This window comes from Vanacampus margaritifer, chromosome 1 (assembly GCF_051991255.1).
Source record: "Vanacampus margaritifer isolate UIUO_Vmar chromosome 1, RoL_Vmar_1.0, whole genome shotgun sequence".
Taxonomy (NCBI): Eukaryota; Metazoa; Chordata; class Actinopteri; order Syngnathiformes; family Syngnathidae; genus Vanacampus; species Vanacampus margaritifer.
The window spans coordinates 32,888,929-32,907,723 of record NC_135432.1 but is presented as its reverse complement, the minus strand read 5'-3'; the positions used below and the strand labels follow the sequence as shown (position 1 = coordinate 32,907,723).

The following is an 18,795-nucleotide window of genomic DNA, read 5'->3' as shown; positions in this document are numbered from 1 at the left end:
GTAAAAAAAACAAAAAAAAAATGTTTTATTTTTTTTTTTTAGCTTTTAGCCATGTTAAAATGCAAATTCCTCACCAAAATCATCACCGAAGTGGTGTTTTCCTACATTTCCTCTATGAGAAATTCTAGGTCATTTTGCTCTCCAAGCACCAGCCCCTCCCAACCTGAGAAAACGAGCAGGTCACTTTATGACAACATTAGGTGCGGACCCACCCCCGCAACGCCTATACGGACTAAACACATGCCCACTTTCTCTGAGACCTCCATGCTGGCAGGATGGTGATAAAAGTAGCTTATATCGGTAAATATTCTGTCCAAATGAATTCAAAGCAATCAATTAAACTTCACATTTGCAATGCCAAAAGTGCAATTGTTGTCTTAAATTCCGTTGTGGCTGACACTTGTGTAAACTACAAGTAAAATGTTTGCGCTGTTGTACCTAACAGAACGAATGGTGTAGTGGTTAGTGTGCTCACCCTGTAAGCAGAAAGTCCCGGGTTTGCGCTCTGCCCAGGTTATTTTTTTCCACCCTCTTCTTTCCTCTCTCTTCTTCGCTCTCCTCCTCTCCTCCTCCACTGCGATTTCTTGCGGCAAGGAGCCGTTTTGTTTCAAATGTTTATTGAAGAATTGATGGCTTGTGTGGCCTTTCAGAGGAGTGTGAGAGTGGGCGTGGCAACCACACAGGGAGAGGCGGGGTTTTACTGAACCGGGCGTTTTACTTCCGCGTTACCTAATATTTCATTTAAAACAATACATCGCCATAGTGTCAAAAGTAAGATTTGATCATTATATGCCAATAGTTAACTGTGGAAGGGCTTTAAATAAAGTTTCTGTAATAGAAGATATTCTTTTCATGTGGCTGAGAATTTGTTGCCCAAAAGCCAAGAACGTCAGGTGTAGGATTATTGCACTGTAACTGTTGCATCACTGCAGTTTTTCCAAAGTAGACTGTACAACTGTATGTTCGCATTTTTACCTTTGTCTTTTTTGTGCTGTGCACTGCTGTCTTTTCCTTTCTGCATTGCAATACAATTTTGTTCACTCTCTTGTAATCAATATTCCATAAACTCTAAGGTCTATCTTACAATTTAGAATAATTGCCATCAAAATTTTAGCTGCAGTTCACATCAGAGCATCACGCTTTTTCAAATGTCGATGACGATTTGAGAAATGAACCAAACAAATTGAGAAAAATTGTCATTAATCTAAATCTGTTTGTAAAAAAAAAGAAAATCTATAAGTAAAAGGAGAAAACCTAAGAGAACATTGCTATTATTTTCATGCTTGAGGATGCTGCAGTAATACGTACATTCTCATTTGCATGAGAACGAGGATACACTGACTGTATTTGAACTGGATGTGCCGCGTGATGCAGCAGCCTGAGTTTAAGTGCAGACTCATGACTCAATCTGTTCATCACAGAAAAGCAAGCATGCTAAGCTAACGCTTAACTTCAGCGGTGAATGCGAGTAACCCGTCATAGATAAACAACTATAACTTAATTTGCTACAAAATGTTCAACAATTTTAGGCTGAAGAAGAAACCACATTTAATTGGAAGAAAATTCTCCTTAAAAAAAAGAAAAGAAAAAAAAGGAAAAAAAAAAGGAAGAAAATTCAAGTTATGGCATAAACATAAGTGCAATAATCACAATAAAGAAAATATTGCATCACGGTGGAATAGCAGTAGAAAGCAGCTGTTGTACTATTACAGGAAATACTGTCTATGTGAATGTTGGGGCCGGACTTGTAAGTGGATGGATTGAGGATCATGCATGTGTGATGACAGTCGGTCTTTTCTAGGACACGCCAGTATGAGATGTGCATTCTCGTTCCTTGGGGCAGGCAAACTGGATGTGTGGCTGAGGAAGCTATTTTTATCTCACTATTATGAACGTCTCACTGAAACAGTTCCTTTCAGTAATTGCCACATTGCACCTCAAGGCCTGCTTAGTTAGGTAGCTTGTATTTGTGTGCATGAATATTCTACGGGAGCTTCTCGTATGTTGTATAACCATCTATTTTTTCCCCTTTTCTTCCAGTGTACAAGAAACCAAGTGCCACTTCAGAGCACAGGTTTGGTTGAGAAAGACAATTGCAACATCCACAGAAATGTCGGGCTCCTACGATGAAACTCTTGGTGGTGACGACACCATGGACAGCTTCTGGGAGGTAGAAAAACACGAGATTGCACCTATAAATGTGACTCTGTCACTCTCAAAATATTAAATCTCTCAAATTTGTGAGTTCTGTGTTCATAACAACAAAAACTACAACAAACTTATTTTGGACTAGTGGTTAGGACATCTGTCCCATGGTTTAGAGGTCCCAGATTTTAAAATTGGCTCAGTCCTTCCAGTGTGGATTTTGTATGTTCCCATTGTGCCTAGCCCGGCTTCCTCCCACATTCCAAAATAATGCAGGTTAGGTTAATTGTAGAATTGGTGTGGATGTGCGGTAAATGACTGTCATCTGAAAGTTGTGCAGGATCCAGTTCACCCGTAGCCCAAAGACAAGCTATCAAGATAATAGATGGATGGATGAAATACTGTACTTTTTTCATGATCTCGATATATTTAAAAAAAAAATGAAAAACTTCACAGTTGCACTATTGTCATTGGCACCAATGAAAGAATAAGAACAATTCTGTAAAGGGGTTTTCTCAAAGCGAAATAGTTCAACCTCAAAGACAGGTTTGAAGGTAGTTCAAGATGCAAAAACTGAATTAAAACCTCCTTTAATCTCTGGTTTAAAATCGTTTACGTTAATTTGGAAAACTGCCTAATTTCTTATCATTTTATTTTGGATGGGAGACAGGGCACTAGTCAGGTCTCCAGACAATTGCAGGGGACATAAGAGACAAACAACCATTCACACTCACATTGGATGAAGTACAATTACCAGTTTTTTCGCCCCAAATCCTGTACAACTTGCAGGAGGAGGCTGCTCCAAATTGGTTGCAAAATGGGTCTCTCTCTCTCTGCCTCAGACCCCAAGTTTAGCAACAGATCAGTCAAAGAGAGCAGAAGAAAGCTCAACTTGTCTTGGTCGGTCTTGATCACTCCTGCGCCTGGTCCCACTTCACCCATCAGCCCTGAGAGGCAAGTCCGATTGCAATCATCTGTTAGTCCTCTTCTGTTGCCTCACAGACTCTTCGTACCATATGAAGCCTCTACTGGCTCAGCTCCACCTCTTCTTGCTGTAGTGTCCAAGGGCCAGTCATCTCTTACAAACCATGCACTTTTCCGTGTTTTTCCTTTGGGATTCTTCTTCCATCACAACTTGCTTGGGGCTTCCACTTTCTACCGAATTTGATAGTTTTACTGTGTGTTTGTCTTACTTTCCCGTCTTCAGACTACCATTTCCTTGGTGGCTTCAAACTTCTCAACCATTTATGAGACTGTCGAGGGAAGCTTGGAAAATTTGCCATACAGGCTGAATGTCTTGATGGACAAGGGGACTCCCAGCCATTTCCACAAAAACTTGCTGCATGTCTTTCCATTTCTTCCAATTATGACATGGGAAAGTCATAAAGTAGGAATGGCCTCTGCAAGGTATGAGGTATGAAGCCATTCTGAAAGCACAAGACTTTAAACCTTTCAAGTAGTTCACTGTGTTAAATTGCTTAGAGCCTGGTTGGTCAGATTGCCAGTGTCCTTGAGGGAGCTTTTGTAATGCTTTCCAAGGTGTCTGATCCCTTGATCTTGGATTTTTTTGCATCTTAGAGCCTTGAATGTTTCCTGGTAGTGTTCCCTTCAAGATACTGAGGCTCCTTGACTTTTACAGTTTGAACGTCATCCATTAAAGCTCAACAGGCAGGGTGTCTTGTGCCATCTCCTTTCGGGCCTCTGCACTGCATTCCTCCCGCCATCAGCTACAGATTTATAGCTGCCATGAACAGGGCTACATAAATCATGCTTTGATACTTTTCTAAAGAATTTGCCATTTTGTGGTGACACACCAATGGGGGACTTCATTTGCAACATCAGATGCTCCATTACCACTGATGGAACTCAGTAGTGTTCCAATGCCTTTCAAATTAGCTGGTGTGGGATGCTTGGGAAGGTTTCGGCAAAGTTCAGCTCAATGACAGTGAGTTGTGTTTACTCTTGGCTTCGTTCATGAGCTGTGCCAATATAGCTGTTTTGGCACAAAACAACTTTCAGCGAGAGTCCAGAGTTTGGGTTTCAACTTCTTCTTCCACAGTGTCTGAAAGCCTCTTCAGCATCTATGAGCAACATTTGCAGATTTTAAAGATGTTGCCTGATGGTTCTAGGACATATCCTGCCCGAGTGCCCGTGTTTGTAATTCTCCACATTTTGATCTACCGCTGTTTCCTGCTAGGTCCTGCTAATGGCTTGCTGATCTTGCCTTTTTTTCATCCCCAATGTGTGGCACAACTGGTACTTATCTTCAACCATGGTCATGATCTTTTAAGCTTCATCTTCTTTCAGAGTGTTGTCAAGGATTGTATTTAAATCCTCATCCAATATGGCCTGTTTGTGGTCTGCTGCTGGTGGTAAGTTCAAAGTGTGGTTTCTTCTCAAAGACTTTTGGACTTTCAGGTTCACATAGTATTCCTGTGTTCTGAATAGGTTGATTAGGGAGGTCTGGGGCATTGTCATTTGATTCCTGGCCCTGGTCCTCCACCAACTGACAATCAACCTCTAACTCGGAGAGGTCATTCTGTGTGAGCTCAGGTGCTCTTTGTTGCTGACACGGTTCTTTGCATTAAAACAACCGTCATGTATGGGCGATTTAGAGTCTTTAATTGACCAAACATGCATGTTTTTGGACTGTGGGAGCAAGTTGAGGTACTAAGAGAATATCCACACAAGCACGGGGAGGGCATGCAAACTCCATACAGGAAGGCTGGACCCGAGATTCAGACTTTAGAAACCTTAGAACTGTATGGTAGATGTGCCAACCACTTGTCCACCATGTGGCCACAAACTAATTTAATACAAATTCATCTTAATTGAAAAAAATTCTATCAATAATAACTCACTTTTACCGTAGTCACATTTAAAAGTATATTACAAGTTGTTTAGACACCATACAAATCCGATCGATGTGTACGAAGATGCATTGATTGTGCAAAAGAGCAAGAACACTTTAAAATCCGTTAAATTAGTGTTTATGAATTCTGTCTGTACAGAGTCTTCTTTGTATCATGGCACTCAGCTATAGTGGCACAAAGAGCCTCAGTGATCATGATTCTGAAGAGGACTTTCTCTGTGTGCACCACTTGCTCCATCCCCAGACGAGTAACGCACCACAAATCACTTTGTGATGCGAAAAGATGCCATTCTCATGATTTCTAAGTTAGAAAGATCTCACCTGAGTCTTGTTGTTTTTGAGTTGATGAGAGAACATGCACACAAACACAGAACTGCTTTTCAGCCTTCTGTAGCTCTTCTTCTCAGAGACTGCAATCAGATCATGGCAGAGCTACTCACACTACACGCCAGCCACACATTAAACTGCCTTTTTATGACACCAAATGTGACTTTATGCATTTTACGTATACAGTACACACACAGACACATGCACAGTCTGCGTTCTCTATTCATTCCTGTCTCTTTTTTTAACATCTATCCCTTCAAATCTGTCTGCCTGCTCTACATACCACTCAGGGGGATTAGTGTGCGCACACTCACACTCACTCTCACATACACACACTAACACAAGCCAATGGCATTGCATAACTACACATGCAAAGGCACGAGCCCCTCACTACCTCCCCTCCTCCATCATGCTACATCATGAGCTCACGCCCCCCTGCAGGCACTGAGGAGGCGGAGCCACAGCGCCTGCCCCTGCTTTTTTAAGGAAGTCCTTCTTAAGGTGCCATCTCTGGATAAAAATGGAAGCTGTAGGGCTGTGCAAGTGGTACCCGAGTCTCTAATGGGGATTTACCCGACGTAATCCACCTGTAATACTAGTTGTACAGCACTGAACATGGTTAACACTTCTCTGTTCAGTCGTGCAGATGACTACTGGTAATCCTCCTATCATGACACTGAAGTACACACTAGTCTCTTCTCTTTTTCACTTATTTCTATTATCCTTTAAAAATAAGTGCTACAAAAAGCATAATACATGCAGTTAACCCTTTGATGCTTGGGTATTCCATTGCAGATTAGAGAGCATGTTTTGATAACTTTTGATTAATAGTAACACTTAATAATGAATTGTTAATGCATCATATAAACTGTACAAAACAAACCTTAAAAATATTTAATTTATAAAAATTAATTCTGATTTTACATGTCTAATGTAAAATTACATGAAATCACTTTAACTGTAAAAACACACAATATTTCTGTTCTTAAAAAAAAACTCATATACATATATTGATTGTTAAAACACGTTCACAAATGTATCATAATATCACAAATAATTGTCTGTTATTTAATGGAATCAAATGTAAAATTCAACTTTAAAACCCTGGAGAAAAAAAAATTAAAAACATTTTACAGTAAAAATTTGTAATTTTACCATAATTTCTTTGTGAATCGACAATTTTTTAGAAGTGAAAATAATTACAATTTCTATAATGTCCTAGATGGTAGCATTCATTATATTTTTTTTTTTTGTGTGGAAATGACATCTAATGAGATATAGGTAAAGGGGAAAGCTTAAGAGGGTGAATAATACACAAAGCAAACAATTGGACTTTGATGCTGCCGTAAGTCCAAGTATACATTTCATGAGATCTAAAATTATAAACAACAGTGTTAGCATGGATCAGTGGTTGTCTGGTATCCCTGAGGTTGTGGGTTCGATCCCCTTGGTGAACATGTTGCATTAACCTTGAGCAAAAATTCTGAGCTCTTAATGGTGCGTCATCAAAAGGTGAATGACTAGTCAAAATGTGGTTTTAGAGCCTCGTAAGGGGGTAAGATGCTATATAAATGAATTATACAACAGTAAACTGTTCAATTTTAAACCAAATATCTAGTTTTTCAACAGTTATTGGCCATGTTTTGGAAAATGCATCACATTTTTGGTCATATACTGTTATATTACATACAATTTTGTTAAAATTACAGTTAAAAACTGTACTTTAACTTTAATTCTGGGGGAAAAATGTTTTTATGAGAAGGTAATTTTCTGTAACTTCACAGTATTTTTCTGGCACCCCAGCTTACAGAAAATTACCTCTCTTTTTTTTTTTTTTTTTTACAGTGTACAGCTACAAGTAAAATATGGTTATTAATCATTATATGTTTGTCCATACAGCATGTAAAAAATGTTGTTTATGTGTTCCCAGGTGGGGAACTACAAACGTGCTGTCAAGAGATTTGACGATGGCCATCGACTGTGCAATGATCTTATGGGCTGCCTGCAGGAGAGGGCAAAGATAGAAAAATCCTACGGGGATCAGTTGACCGCCTGGTCCAAGAGATGGAGACAGCTCATTGAGAAAGGTTGAATGCTAGAAAACAATTGTTGACATAAATCGACACATTCAGTCTAAATTTGTATTATTGAATTTGCCTCAGGCCCCCAGTATGGCTCCGTGGAGCGGGCCTGGTTGGCTGTAATGACTGAGGCGGATAAGGTAAGCGAACTGCACCAAGACGTCAAGAACAACCTGGTGAATGAGGACGTGGAAAAAGTCAAGAACTGGCAAAAGGAGGCCTATCACAAGCAAATGATTGGAGGCTTCAAAGAGGCAAAGGAGGCAGAGGAAGGATTTAAGAAGGCTCAGAAACCCTGGGCAAAAAAACTCAAGGAGGTGAGAGAACAGTAGAATGTGCATCTTTACCCTACAGACAAGCTGGTCTCTGTCACTTGAATTTAAACATTTCTCTGGAGAAGAAAGGGAAGAAACTCTTTGTATTCATGTATTGTATCCATTAGGAGCCACCAAGATCAGAAGCGTATGGCTTATGGTACACTGAGTGAAATCATCCTTTCCATCAACAAAAGTAGTTACCTGCATTACTGTACTAATGAGTTCTGATCAAACTTATACAATTGCAACATCCACTCTAATCTTATTGGGAAGCTGCCAGAGCAGCCACAACTTAGTATTTGTGCATTTAATTTGACACACGTTGACACATGAAGTAGTCAATAAAAATAGTATGTGATTCTGAACTCCTGAATATGAGTACATGATCATACGTATGCGTTTGTTGTACCCTGACTTCTTGTCAGATTGTCTGTGCAATAATGAGAAAACTTGTGTTTGGGCATGCAGATGGAGACGGCGAAGAAAGCTTACCACATGGCATGCAAGGAGGAGAAACTGGCTGCCACTCGAGAGGCCAATGGCAAAACTGAGGCTTCTGTCACACCGGACCAGCAGAAGAAACTCCATGAGAAAGTGGACAAATGCAAACAGGATGCGCAGAAAGTAGGGAAAAGACAGGAAAATGCATACCCGTATAGACCATCATCTTTGGTTTTGTAGATCCATGCAGGGATTCTAAACAATTGATGAGAAATGAATTTTTCTGGTTGAATTTTTGCACACTGCATCTGCAAATATAATCCTTGTGCACAGTATGTTAAATTTAAACCAGAAATTTAGAATGTCAGAGTTTCTGATTTTCCACAGATGCTTGCATGTGAATTAATCATTTTAATTTCTCTCAGGCTAAAGAAAAGTATGAGAAGTCTCTAGAGGAGCTGAACAAGTGTTCACCGCCCTACATGGAGAGCATGGAGCAGGTGTTTGACCAGTGCCAGCAGCATGAGGTGAAGAGGCTGACTTTCCTCAAGGAGGCCTTGCTGGACATCAAACGCCACCTCAACCTCACAGAGAACCAAAGGTCAGCCAGATGAAAACAGTGAAAACACCACACACAGAGGCCTGATCATTTCTGCATCTTCCAAAAGATCTTTGATCTGCACTGGGCTGAGACGAGTCTCATTTTCGTCCCATGTGATATTATAATATGTAGGTCGTTACAAACCACGGTGTGCAGGGGAAAAAAATTAGGACCCACTTTCCTCTTTTGAGTCTTAACATGCATTCAATTCATTCAGGCTATTTTTTAATGGCTAATTTTTATTACTCGCATTCCATGCAAAGTAATATAGCGTTAACATAGCTACATGTGTCATTTATTTGTTTCTTTCTGCGGATTCTGATTTGTTAATAACTTTTGAGAACTCACAAACACAATTTGCAGTGCGGACACAAACAAAAAGTAAGTACGCATTCGATATTGACAACAGCTACCTCTGTGATCTTAGTATCCTTTAAAATTAACTGGATTCAAATATACAATGGGCTCCAAAACAAAACTCAGATCATAACGGATTGTTGACAAGTTGCGTGTTACAATTTAGCCATCATTCAAAAACCATCCCTAATCATTCGTTGGATACTGTAGAATAATGATCCCTTTGGAGAAGGAGAAGTAGAAAAATTAAAAGTAGGAGATGAAGAAAAAGAAGCAACAGAAGAAGAACCACCCATTAAAACACAGGGAGAGTTTTTCTGGAGAGCTCAGAATTGTTAATTCGGCAATTTTCTTTCCAGAAAAGAAAGAAAGAAAAAAAAGAAAAAAAAACACAGGGAGAGCATGAGAACTAAAAAATACTTTGGGATGTCATTCGGGATAGAATGATTGATCGTTTTTAACATTTCCATCCGTCCATCCATCAGGTAGTGGGGGCAGCAGCATTTGCAGGGAAGCCCAGACTTTCCTCTCCCCAGCCACTTTGTCTAACTCCTCCAGTGGCGTTCCCAGGCCAGCTGAAAGACATTGTCTCTCTAGCGTGTCCTGGGTCGTCCCCGGAGCCTCCCCCCGGTGGGAACACCTCTCCAGGGAGGCGTTCAGGAGGCATCCAAACCAGATGCCCGAGCCACCTCATCTGGCTCCTCTCAAAGCAGAGGAGTAGCGGCTCGACCCTGAGGTCCCTCCCGGATGACCGAGCTTCTCACCCTATCTCTAAGGGAGAGCCCGGACACCCTGCGGAGGAAACTCATTTCAGCCGCTTGTATTTGGAATCTCGATCTTTCAGTCACGACCCTCAGCTCGTGACCATAAGTGAGGGTAGGAACGTAGATCGACCGGTAAATCGAGAGCTTCGCCTTTCATCTCTGCTCCTTCTTCACCACAACGGACCGATACAGAGTCCGCATCACAGCAGATTCTGCACCGTTCCGCCTGTTGAACTCCCGCTCCATCCTACCCTCACTCATGAACAAGACCCCAAGATACTTGAACTCCTCTACTTGGAGCAAGGTCTCATCCCCGACCTGAAGAGGGTACGCCACCCTTTTCCAACTGAGGACCCTGGTCTCGGATTTGGAGGTGCTGATCCTCATCCGGACATTTTTTTGGGGACATTTCATGCTGACTTATTAATTAACTGATCAATTGAACACGGTTATGCCGTAAGATAAAATTGGGCCTTGAGTCATTGGGAAGTGACGCTCATCTTGGTATAATTTCTGTTCATCAATTATTAAATCCCATTTGGAAGATTATAGCAGTCTAATGGTTTCCGTACTTCATATTACTTAAAATTGATTTACAAGAAAGAAGAGTTTGTGTAAGAGTGTAATTGGTTTGCACTAGTGAAATTAAGTAAAACAGGCTTGTCACGTTTGGTGCAAAACTAAGAAAACTGTCTACGTATTATCACCTACCATCGTTCTCTCAGCAAGGGCTAAAAATACACAAGTTGCACGATAAGTGTGTCATGTTGGTTATCTTGTATTTGGTGTTCAACTGCTATGGCTTAACAATAGCAACCTTAGCAGCAATTACCTTGTAATGGGTTTGTCTGTCCCAACGATCATTGGAGCAAAATTGTTGGGGGCTTATGTAGATCTTGTTACCATTGGGTGACCCTACTAGACATGAGGGACCACATAAAGCTCGGCTCAGAACCCTTTGGGACAAAATCAATATTTGACCAAAATTTTCAACGCATGGACGTAGATCATCATCAGTGTGTGCAGGGTAGCTGGGCCTGAAGAGTCCTGGGGGGCAAAGTGGGTCCCATTTACCATGGGCTTACCACTAGTGGAAAGGGCCAATAGAGTTGCGTACAATATGAGATGTCGGTGCAATCACAACTACAGAAGCTGACTCTAGGGATGTGGAATGTCACCTCTATGGCAGGGAAGGAAATGGGGTGCTAGGTCAAGAGGTTCCGACTAGATAAAGTCAGAGTTCTCTGGACACATGGCTTGGGCTCTGCAACTAGTCCTCTTGATAGGTGTTGAACTCTCTTCCACTCTGGAGTTGTTTCTCGTGAGAGCCCCAAGCAGTTAGGGGTTAATCATCCTAGGGCAGGGGTGCCCAAGTCCGGTCCTCGAGAGTGCCGATCCAGCCAACACACCTGATTCATAATCAGGATCATTATCAGGCTTCTGCCAAGCTTGCTGATGAGCTGACATTAGCAAAAGCAGTTGTACAATGATGCGGTCTCTTGTGCATCGGTTTGAGACTAAAAGAAAAGCTCTCAAATTTGCTTATTGATCCACGTTGCCACACTCGCATATGGTCAAAAGTTGTGGATCGTGGCCGAAAGAACAAGCTCCTGGATACCAGCGGCTGGAGTGAGTTTCCGACGCAGAGTGTTCGGGCTTTCCTTTAGAGATAGGTTGAGAAGCTCGACCTTGCAGGAGGGGCTTAGAGTAGAGCCATTGCTCTACCGCATCAAGAGGAGCTAGATGAGGTAGCTTGCGATATGGTTAGGATGCCTCCTGGACACCTTCCCGGCGAGGTGGTCTGGGAACATCACACCGGGAAGAAGCTGAAGATACCATGTCTCTCCTAGAAGAGCTGGAAGAAGTGGTTATGGAGAGGGTCTGGGCTTTCCTGTTTAGGCTGTTGCCTTACAACTGCTTGGATAATCAGAAGAAGATGAAAGGATGGCTGGATCCAGTTGTTTAAATTCAAGGAAAACAAGCTTCACTTCAGCACTGCCATAATCCTAACATCAGAGTGTTTTCAGCTGAGTTTTCAACCAAACTGTTTGTTCCATTGGGAAACTAGACAGCACCATCCAGTGTCCACTGCTGGATATTTCATGTCATTTTTTTTCTTTCCTCAGCTACGCCACAATATACAGAGAATTGGAACGCACGATCCTGTCCGCAAACACACAAGAGGATCTGAAGTGGTTCAGCAACAATCATGGGCCTGACATGCACATGAACTGGCCTGCCTTTGAGGTATGACCTCAAACGGATTCTAACATGGGTTTGATTTAATCTGATCATTATTTATCCCAATGAATAAAATACATATATTCCCAGGCTTTAACACAGTAAGACAGATATGGAACAATAATATACGCTGATTCAGAACCAATCCAAAACTTTACATACGTCAGTTATGTATAAAATAAACACTTTGGGTTTGGCGTGAGGAGCGCAAAGCAGCTCTTAATTCATACTCTACTTTTTACACCCATTTGAATGTGTGCTGAGCAGGAATACAACCCAGATCAGGCAAATGCCCCCCCAAAGAAGAAGAAGCCAGATGGAGCCCCGCCCACTCCTAGCACTGACCACGTGGCTCCCCCTGGTGACCGGAGCAGGTTAGTTCCTTTGACTTTGAAAACCTCTTGCATTTAAAAAAAAAAAAAAAAAATTCTTAAATTAGTTAGGAAGGTGTCTTTAATTGCAAAACAATGTCACATTGCTGGTTTCTTACAGTGATCAATCAAATAATGAATATGTTATTCAATTATATTTTCCAGGTTTGCTGTTAGAATTTGATACAGCATATATCTTTATGACTCATGAATGAGCTGCATTCATTTAGCATTAGACATATTGCATTTCATATTTAATATTATCATGTATGTTCGGTTTCTCTATAGTGTGAGCAGCTATGAGAAGAACCAAGCATACTCAACTGAGTGGTCTGATGATGAGCAACCTACTGCGTACTCTGGCAATGAAAACGGTGGAAACGGAAACTCATTTGAGGAGGATTCCACCACTGGGAAAGGCGTTCGTGTGCGAGCGCTCTATGACTATGATGGCCAAGAGCAGGATGAACTCTCTTTCAAAGCAGGTAAACACCAGCAACAATATTATTATGCAACTGCATCTTAATTGTTTATAATGATAAATGTAGTTGTAGTCAGAAATTCCCTCCACTGCCTTCAATTGTATTTTAATGTATCGTCCTCTTAAAGAAATGATTGTAGTCAACGGTGGCCACAAGGAAAAGTAATTAGAGGCACTTGCCCCCACAGTGATATGTAACAATTAAACACAGGCTTCTGGTAGCATTACAACTGGTGTAAACCACAGATATAAATGTGAAATTACACACATTTAGGAACAGCAACCCAAAAAAAGGAGACAATTTCAGGAAAGTATGGAAATGGCTACACAGCGTACTTTTGCTAACTGTATAGAAAGAGAATACAGTACTGTACTCCATTTAAAGGAGAAGTCAGCCCAAAAATGTTCTTGACAATATATGTTCTATGCAGCACCATGAGTATTCTGATTGATATTGCCATTTGTGGAATATGTATTCAGCAGCAAAATGCACCCGTTTTTATCCATCTCAGGAGGCGGCCATTTTGCCACTTGCTGCCAACTGAAGATGACAGAGTTGCTCAGGGCTTATGTAACAGCCAATCACGGCTCAGCCTACGAGCATCACATGACAAACTCAAAAAACAGATGAGCCATGATTGGTCGTTACCTGAGCCCAGAGTAAATGTGATGTCATCTTCAGTCAGCAGCAAGTGGCAAAATGGCCGCCCCGTGAGATTGTTGGAAAAACAGGTGGCTTTTTTCTTTCTTTCTCTGCTTTGTTCATGTTCCACAAATGCAATATTAATCAGAATTCTGTGTACTTTACACTAATGGGGGCGCATAGAATATATTATTATAAAATTTATATAGAATAATTCTGTACGTACAAGTAATTTCATAGAACATTTTTTGGTTGAAGTCCCTTTAATAAGCGTAGTAGTTTCTTTAGCAAAAAACTTTGAAATAAATAAATAATAATAGTAATAATTATAATAATGATCGAGAGTCTTGTTTTCAATGTATTTTTTACTATTGGACGTCATGCTGCGTGTTGCTGAAAGTATGCTCTGACCTGACAGGCGATGAGCTGACCAAGACCGAGGATGAAGATGAACAAGGCTGGTGTCGAGGACGTTTGGACAGCGGCCGAGAGGGACTGTACCCGGCCAATTACGTTGAGCCAATCTAGTCTAATGGCCGGACAAAGCAAAGACACGCTCCTGGAGGCAGCTTGAACGGCACCATCAAATTGCACCGCACATAGCCAGAGACTTAAGAGCAACACATCCCTTGCCCAACAGATGTGTGAAGCAGACATCCAAACTTAGTAAGCTAAAAGACAATACATCGGTATAGTATATTTTATCCAGCTTTTGGGGTGGTTGGACTTACACGTTTCAAAACAAGAGTGGCAGTTATTCCAGTATATACACACACTCAACTATAGACCTTGACAGGAACATATGGCTTCTCTGTGTAGCTGTATATTATGTACAATGCAGCTTATTTAAACACGCAGTCTACTGCAGTCTGTTGTGCAAATAGAAGGCGAATATAATCAGAATACCCATTCGTCAAAGACGAGCTTCTCTAACCTGCATTGTGTATATACAGTATGACGCCATTTTTGTGTAGCTTTTTTTTTTTTTACGCTGTGTGTGGTCATTCATCATTCTTACATCAGGAATGCTGTGTCGTGTTTTAAGTACCACAAACAGTATCCTCTCTTTTTTTTTCTCTCTCTCTCGAGGTGGATGTTTTGTTTTTTGTGCTCCGGTCTTAACCTCTTTCCCCTTGTGTGCAGTGTTATGTGTTTAACTGTTTCTGAGCGTGCATAGCAGCATGTGCTATGCAACAAGTCACATTCCCTGGATCCTACAGCCTTGATGAGGCCACAACCTGATGCAACACTACAAATGCAGAAGTCACTTTTAAAGCATCGCATGCATCTGTTCTCATGAGAGGAAGCTTGCTGACGATGTGCTTGATTTTATGTTTGTTTTGTCATCATGCAAGCCATTGAAAAGAGACATGACATCCTCAAACTGTGTCTACTAACAACTCGTGTCAATGACGAAGCAAAGGTGGATCAGCGCATCCTTTTGAGATGAGTGCTGCAGTTTAAGAGGGGTTTGGAACAATGCCTGTGCCAGCATTTTTCTACCAGGACGGGGTCAATGGTGGCGTGCTGAGCCCCAGACCACTGTGTGAAGACCAAGCCTCTTCAACAGGACATGAATGTACTAGTGTCCAGGCATGACAGAAAACCCGCTTCTTCACTGTCTGAAACTAGTTACTAGTTACTAGTTACAGTATGTGGCCCGTTTTTATGCTGAGCCAAAGAATGCCCCGCTACCATCAACTGCGTTTTCCCTCCATGCAATAACCTCACATATCATGTAACTAGACAAGATCTATTTGTAGCTGCCTCCCAGTCCACCAAAGCTTCATTTGTCTTCACACCACTGGCAAAGACACAGGGAATACTTTTGTCACCATTAATGCACTGCATGTACAATGCTTGCAGTGTATTATGGGCAGATTTTCATTTTACTTTTTAGAAGTTTCGATCATATCTAGCGTATGTTTGCATTCTGCTAATTGATTTGTGTGTTATTATGCGATGGGTTACTCCTAGATTTGTTCAAATGGTTACTGTTTGAGAGATGCCCTTTCAGAAGTGCTGGAATTTTGGACCAACAGTCAGATGTGTTAAGCTCTTCCTGGAACAGGATTTGACAGGCTTAGGTATATCACAGTGAGGAGAAACACATCACCAGCTCACAAGTTGTGTCTTACGAGTCAAGTTGTCCAGCAAAGCAAAAAGGACTTGAATCATCCATGTCCCATGCAGACACAAACACACAAAAATTACCTGGTTACATTGCCATTTTGAGGAAGATATTAAGTATGTATGCGTTGTGTAGAAAGTTAATTAAAAAAAAAAACATGCAAGTGACTGACTACTAAGACAAAATGTAGTGTTATATATGTAAATGTGTCTCATTCAAATAACATCAATGGAAAACATGAAGTTATAAACACCATATCGTATGAATTTCATGGCGATAGTAAGTGTATCATAAACGCATTACAACCCAAGCTGTCAGATTTGTATATGAAGATGTAATTTAAAGATTATATTATTCTATTGTAACTGTACAACTGTGTTGAGTTGAAAATGAGACCTAACCATGTTGAGGCAGTCAAAATGTGTAAGTGTAAATGCTTTTTTTTTTTCAAATGTTGATCTCTTCCTTATGCACTCGGGATCGCAGCTCATGTTGTGGAAACCCTCTATTAGCGGTCTAGGTGATGTATGTTCATAGTTAGTGATGTACTTTTATCTCCTAACTGGTGTAGTGCCTGTTCATCTTGATGTAACAAGACGTTCATTTAAATATGCATAAAGATGATTATGATCACAGATAAAAACGACGATAGTGATAAAAAATCCCAATCAAATTTGTTGTGATGTTGTCAATATTGCGATATTGGTTTGAAAGGGAAACAAGTTTGTTTGAAAAACTGTGGTCTGTGTTGTTTTTATTTTATTTATTTGCCTGCCTGTGTGTACATATACTATATGTATGAATCATGGACTCATTTCCAGAGGAGAGAACGGTACAATGCATTTGTTATGTATTTAAATATACAGAGACAATAAGATGATTAATTCTCTTTTTCTAAGAGAAATCAGAAATAGCTGTATCATTGATTGTTTCCAATTAAAGACTATACTGTACTGTGGTAGAAACTAAAGAGGAATGAGTCCAAATTAGGTAAAAGAAAAGACCAATTTAGACTTAAATCAACTTGTGACGTTAGAATGCTTCCAAGTTATATTCTGTGGGACTGAAAGAGCTGCGATTCAACAGCCTATGGTGACAACTATGACAAGAAGATTCAACATTTACACTCTAAAAAAAATGCTACTCAATTTTATTCCGCCGAGTGGTTGCATGAAATAAAATCGTCTGGCTCCAGATACACTTTTTAAGTATATCACATTTACTTAAAATATTTTGTTTCTGGATCCAGATGATTTTATTGTGTGAAACCACTTGATGAAATAAATTTGAACACCATTTAGTGTACACCAATTTAAGATTACAAATTGAATTGTTGACCAACTTTTAAAAAATCGCTTGAATTGGTAACACACGATTGAATTAAGTTAGTCCAAAGTGAATACATTAAGTTTAATTTATTATGAGTTCCATAAACTTAATACATTGGATTGGAGTCACTTTGGATTAACTTCATTCAGGTAAAATATATATTAAGTTAAATGAACTCATAATTAATTAAACTTAATATATTCACTGTGTGCCACGGTGGCTGACTTGTTAGCACGTCCGCCTCCCAGTGCAAAGGACGTGAGATTGAGTCCAGGCTTCGGCCTTCCTGGGTGGAGTTTACATGTTCTCCCTGTTCTTGCGTGGGTTTTCTCCCACCGGGTACTCCGATTTCCTCCCACATTTCCAAAGACATGCGTGGCAGGTTAATTGTACACTCCAAATTGTCCATAGGTGTGAGTGTGGATGGTTGTTTGTCTCTGTGTACCCTGGGATTGGCTGGCAACTAGTTCAGGGTGTACACTGCCCAAAGCCAGTTGGGATAGGGTCCAGCGACCCTTGTGAGGACAAGCGGTTAAGAAAATGGATGGATGGATGGACTGTGGACTAACCTAAATCAACTGTGTGTTACCCATTGAAGTGATTTTTTTTAGGTTGGTCAATTTGTAATTTTAAGTTAGTTCAACAATTGTCTTTTTAGAGTGTAGGGAGTATGCTTTCCCACGGTGGCTGACTGGTTAGCGCGTCCGCCTCCCAGTGCAGAGGACGTGAGATCGAGTCCGGGCTTCGGCCTTCCTGGGTGGAGTTTGCATGTTCTCCCCGTGCTTGCGTGGGTTTTCACCGGGTACTCTGGTTTCCTCCCACATTCCAAAAACATGCATGGCAGGTTAATTGAACTCTCCAAATTGTCCCTAGGTGTGAATGTGAGTGTGGTTGTTCGTCTCTGTGTGCCCTGTGATTGGCTGGCAACCAGTTCAGGGTGTACCCCGCCTACTGCCCGAAGCCAGCTGGGATAGGCTCCAGCACCCCCGCGACCCTAGTGAGGAAAAGCGGCCAAGAAAATGGATGGATGGATGGATGGAGTATGCTTTCCTTGGTATTTTCCTGGAAGGGGGCAGTTACTCTTGCCACCGAGAAGTCCGTGTGACGTCATGGTGAAAAGGTCTATTCTTGCGCCGTCCCGCTACATCTGGGCCTCGAAGGCACGAGTCCACCATGCATGTCCCTGGTTGGGAGTTGAGCACACTGACCGCTGGGCTAAAAATCCAGGCTACTCACTCAGCGGGAGAAATGGGAAGTAACAAAGTACAAATACTCATATAATGAAGTATACTGCAGTCGTTTTTTCCCCCCAAGATTTTGTGCTACTGTGTATTTATGAATTTGTTATATTTGAACAACAGTATCTGTATTTTTTACCTTTTCAAAACAGTCGTTACTTTAATTCAGGACAACAATTAAAATAATAGATTGGACCTGGAAGAAAAAGTAGGGTATCCCTAAGGTGACATGGAAAAACTGGCTTCCTTTATGATCTTTACGTTCCTTCATGATCCTTGCGTTTCCTCGTGGACAATTGTGCTATCAGCTATCAGGGACAGCCCATGTTGTGAATGGCTCTATGTCAATGTTATGACATTATGACATGTTGGCTAGAAAAAAAACGGAAACCCACAGCACTACCCACAAGGACACAGGAGAATTTAAACGTGAAAAGTGTATTCTAAATTACAATA

At 41.0% G+C, this 18,795-nt stretch overlaps 1 protein-coding gene across 2 annotated transcripts in view; it reads left to right on the top strand.

Moving 5' to 3' along the window:
- Nucleotides 1-16,508, top strand: part of pacsin1a (protein kinase C and casein kinase substrate in neurons 1a) — a 33,232-nt gene extending 16,724 nt beyond the window's left edge. For both annotated transcript variants that reach the window (XM_077549333.1, XM_077549338.1), the window contains exons 2-10: nucleotides 2,041-2,170; nucleotides 7,275-7,431; nucleotides 7,507-7,742; nucleotides 8,211-8,366; nucleotides 8,609-8,784; nucleotides 12,032-12,152; nucleotides 12,414-12,520; nucleotides 12,806-13,002; nucleotides 14,060-16,508. In XM_077549333.1, coding sequence (XP_077405459.1) covers nucleotides 2,111-2,170; nucleotides 7,275-7,431; nucleotides 7,507-7,742; nucleotides 8,211-8,366; nucleotides 8,609-8,784; nucleotides 12,032-12,152; nucleotides 12,414-12,520; nucleotides 12,806-13,002; nucleotides 14,060-14,169 — 1,320 coding nt within the window. In that variant the 5' untranslated portion in view covers nucleotides 2,041-2,110 and the 3' untranslated portion in view covers nucleotides 14,170-16,508. The remainder of the gene's footprint in view (nucleotides 1-2,040; nucleotides 2,171-7,274; nucleotides 7,432-7,506; nucleotides 7,743-8,210; nucleotides 8,367-8,608; nucleotides 8,785-12,031; nucleotides 12,153-12,413; nucleotides 12,521-12,805; nucleotides 13,003-14,059) is intronic.
- The last annotated feature ends 2,287 nt before the right edge of the window (nucleotides 16,509-18,795 follow it).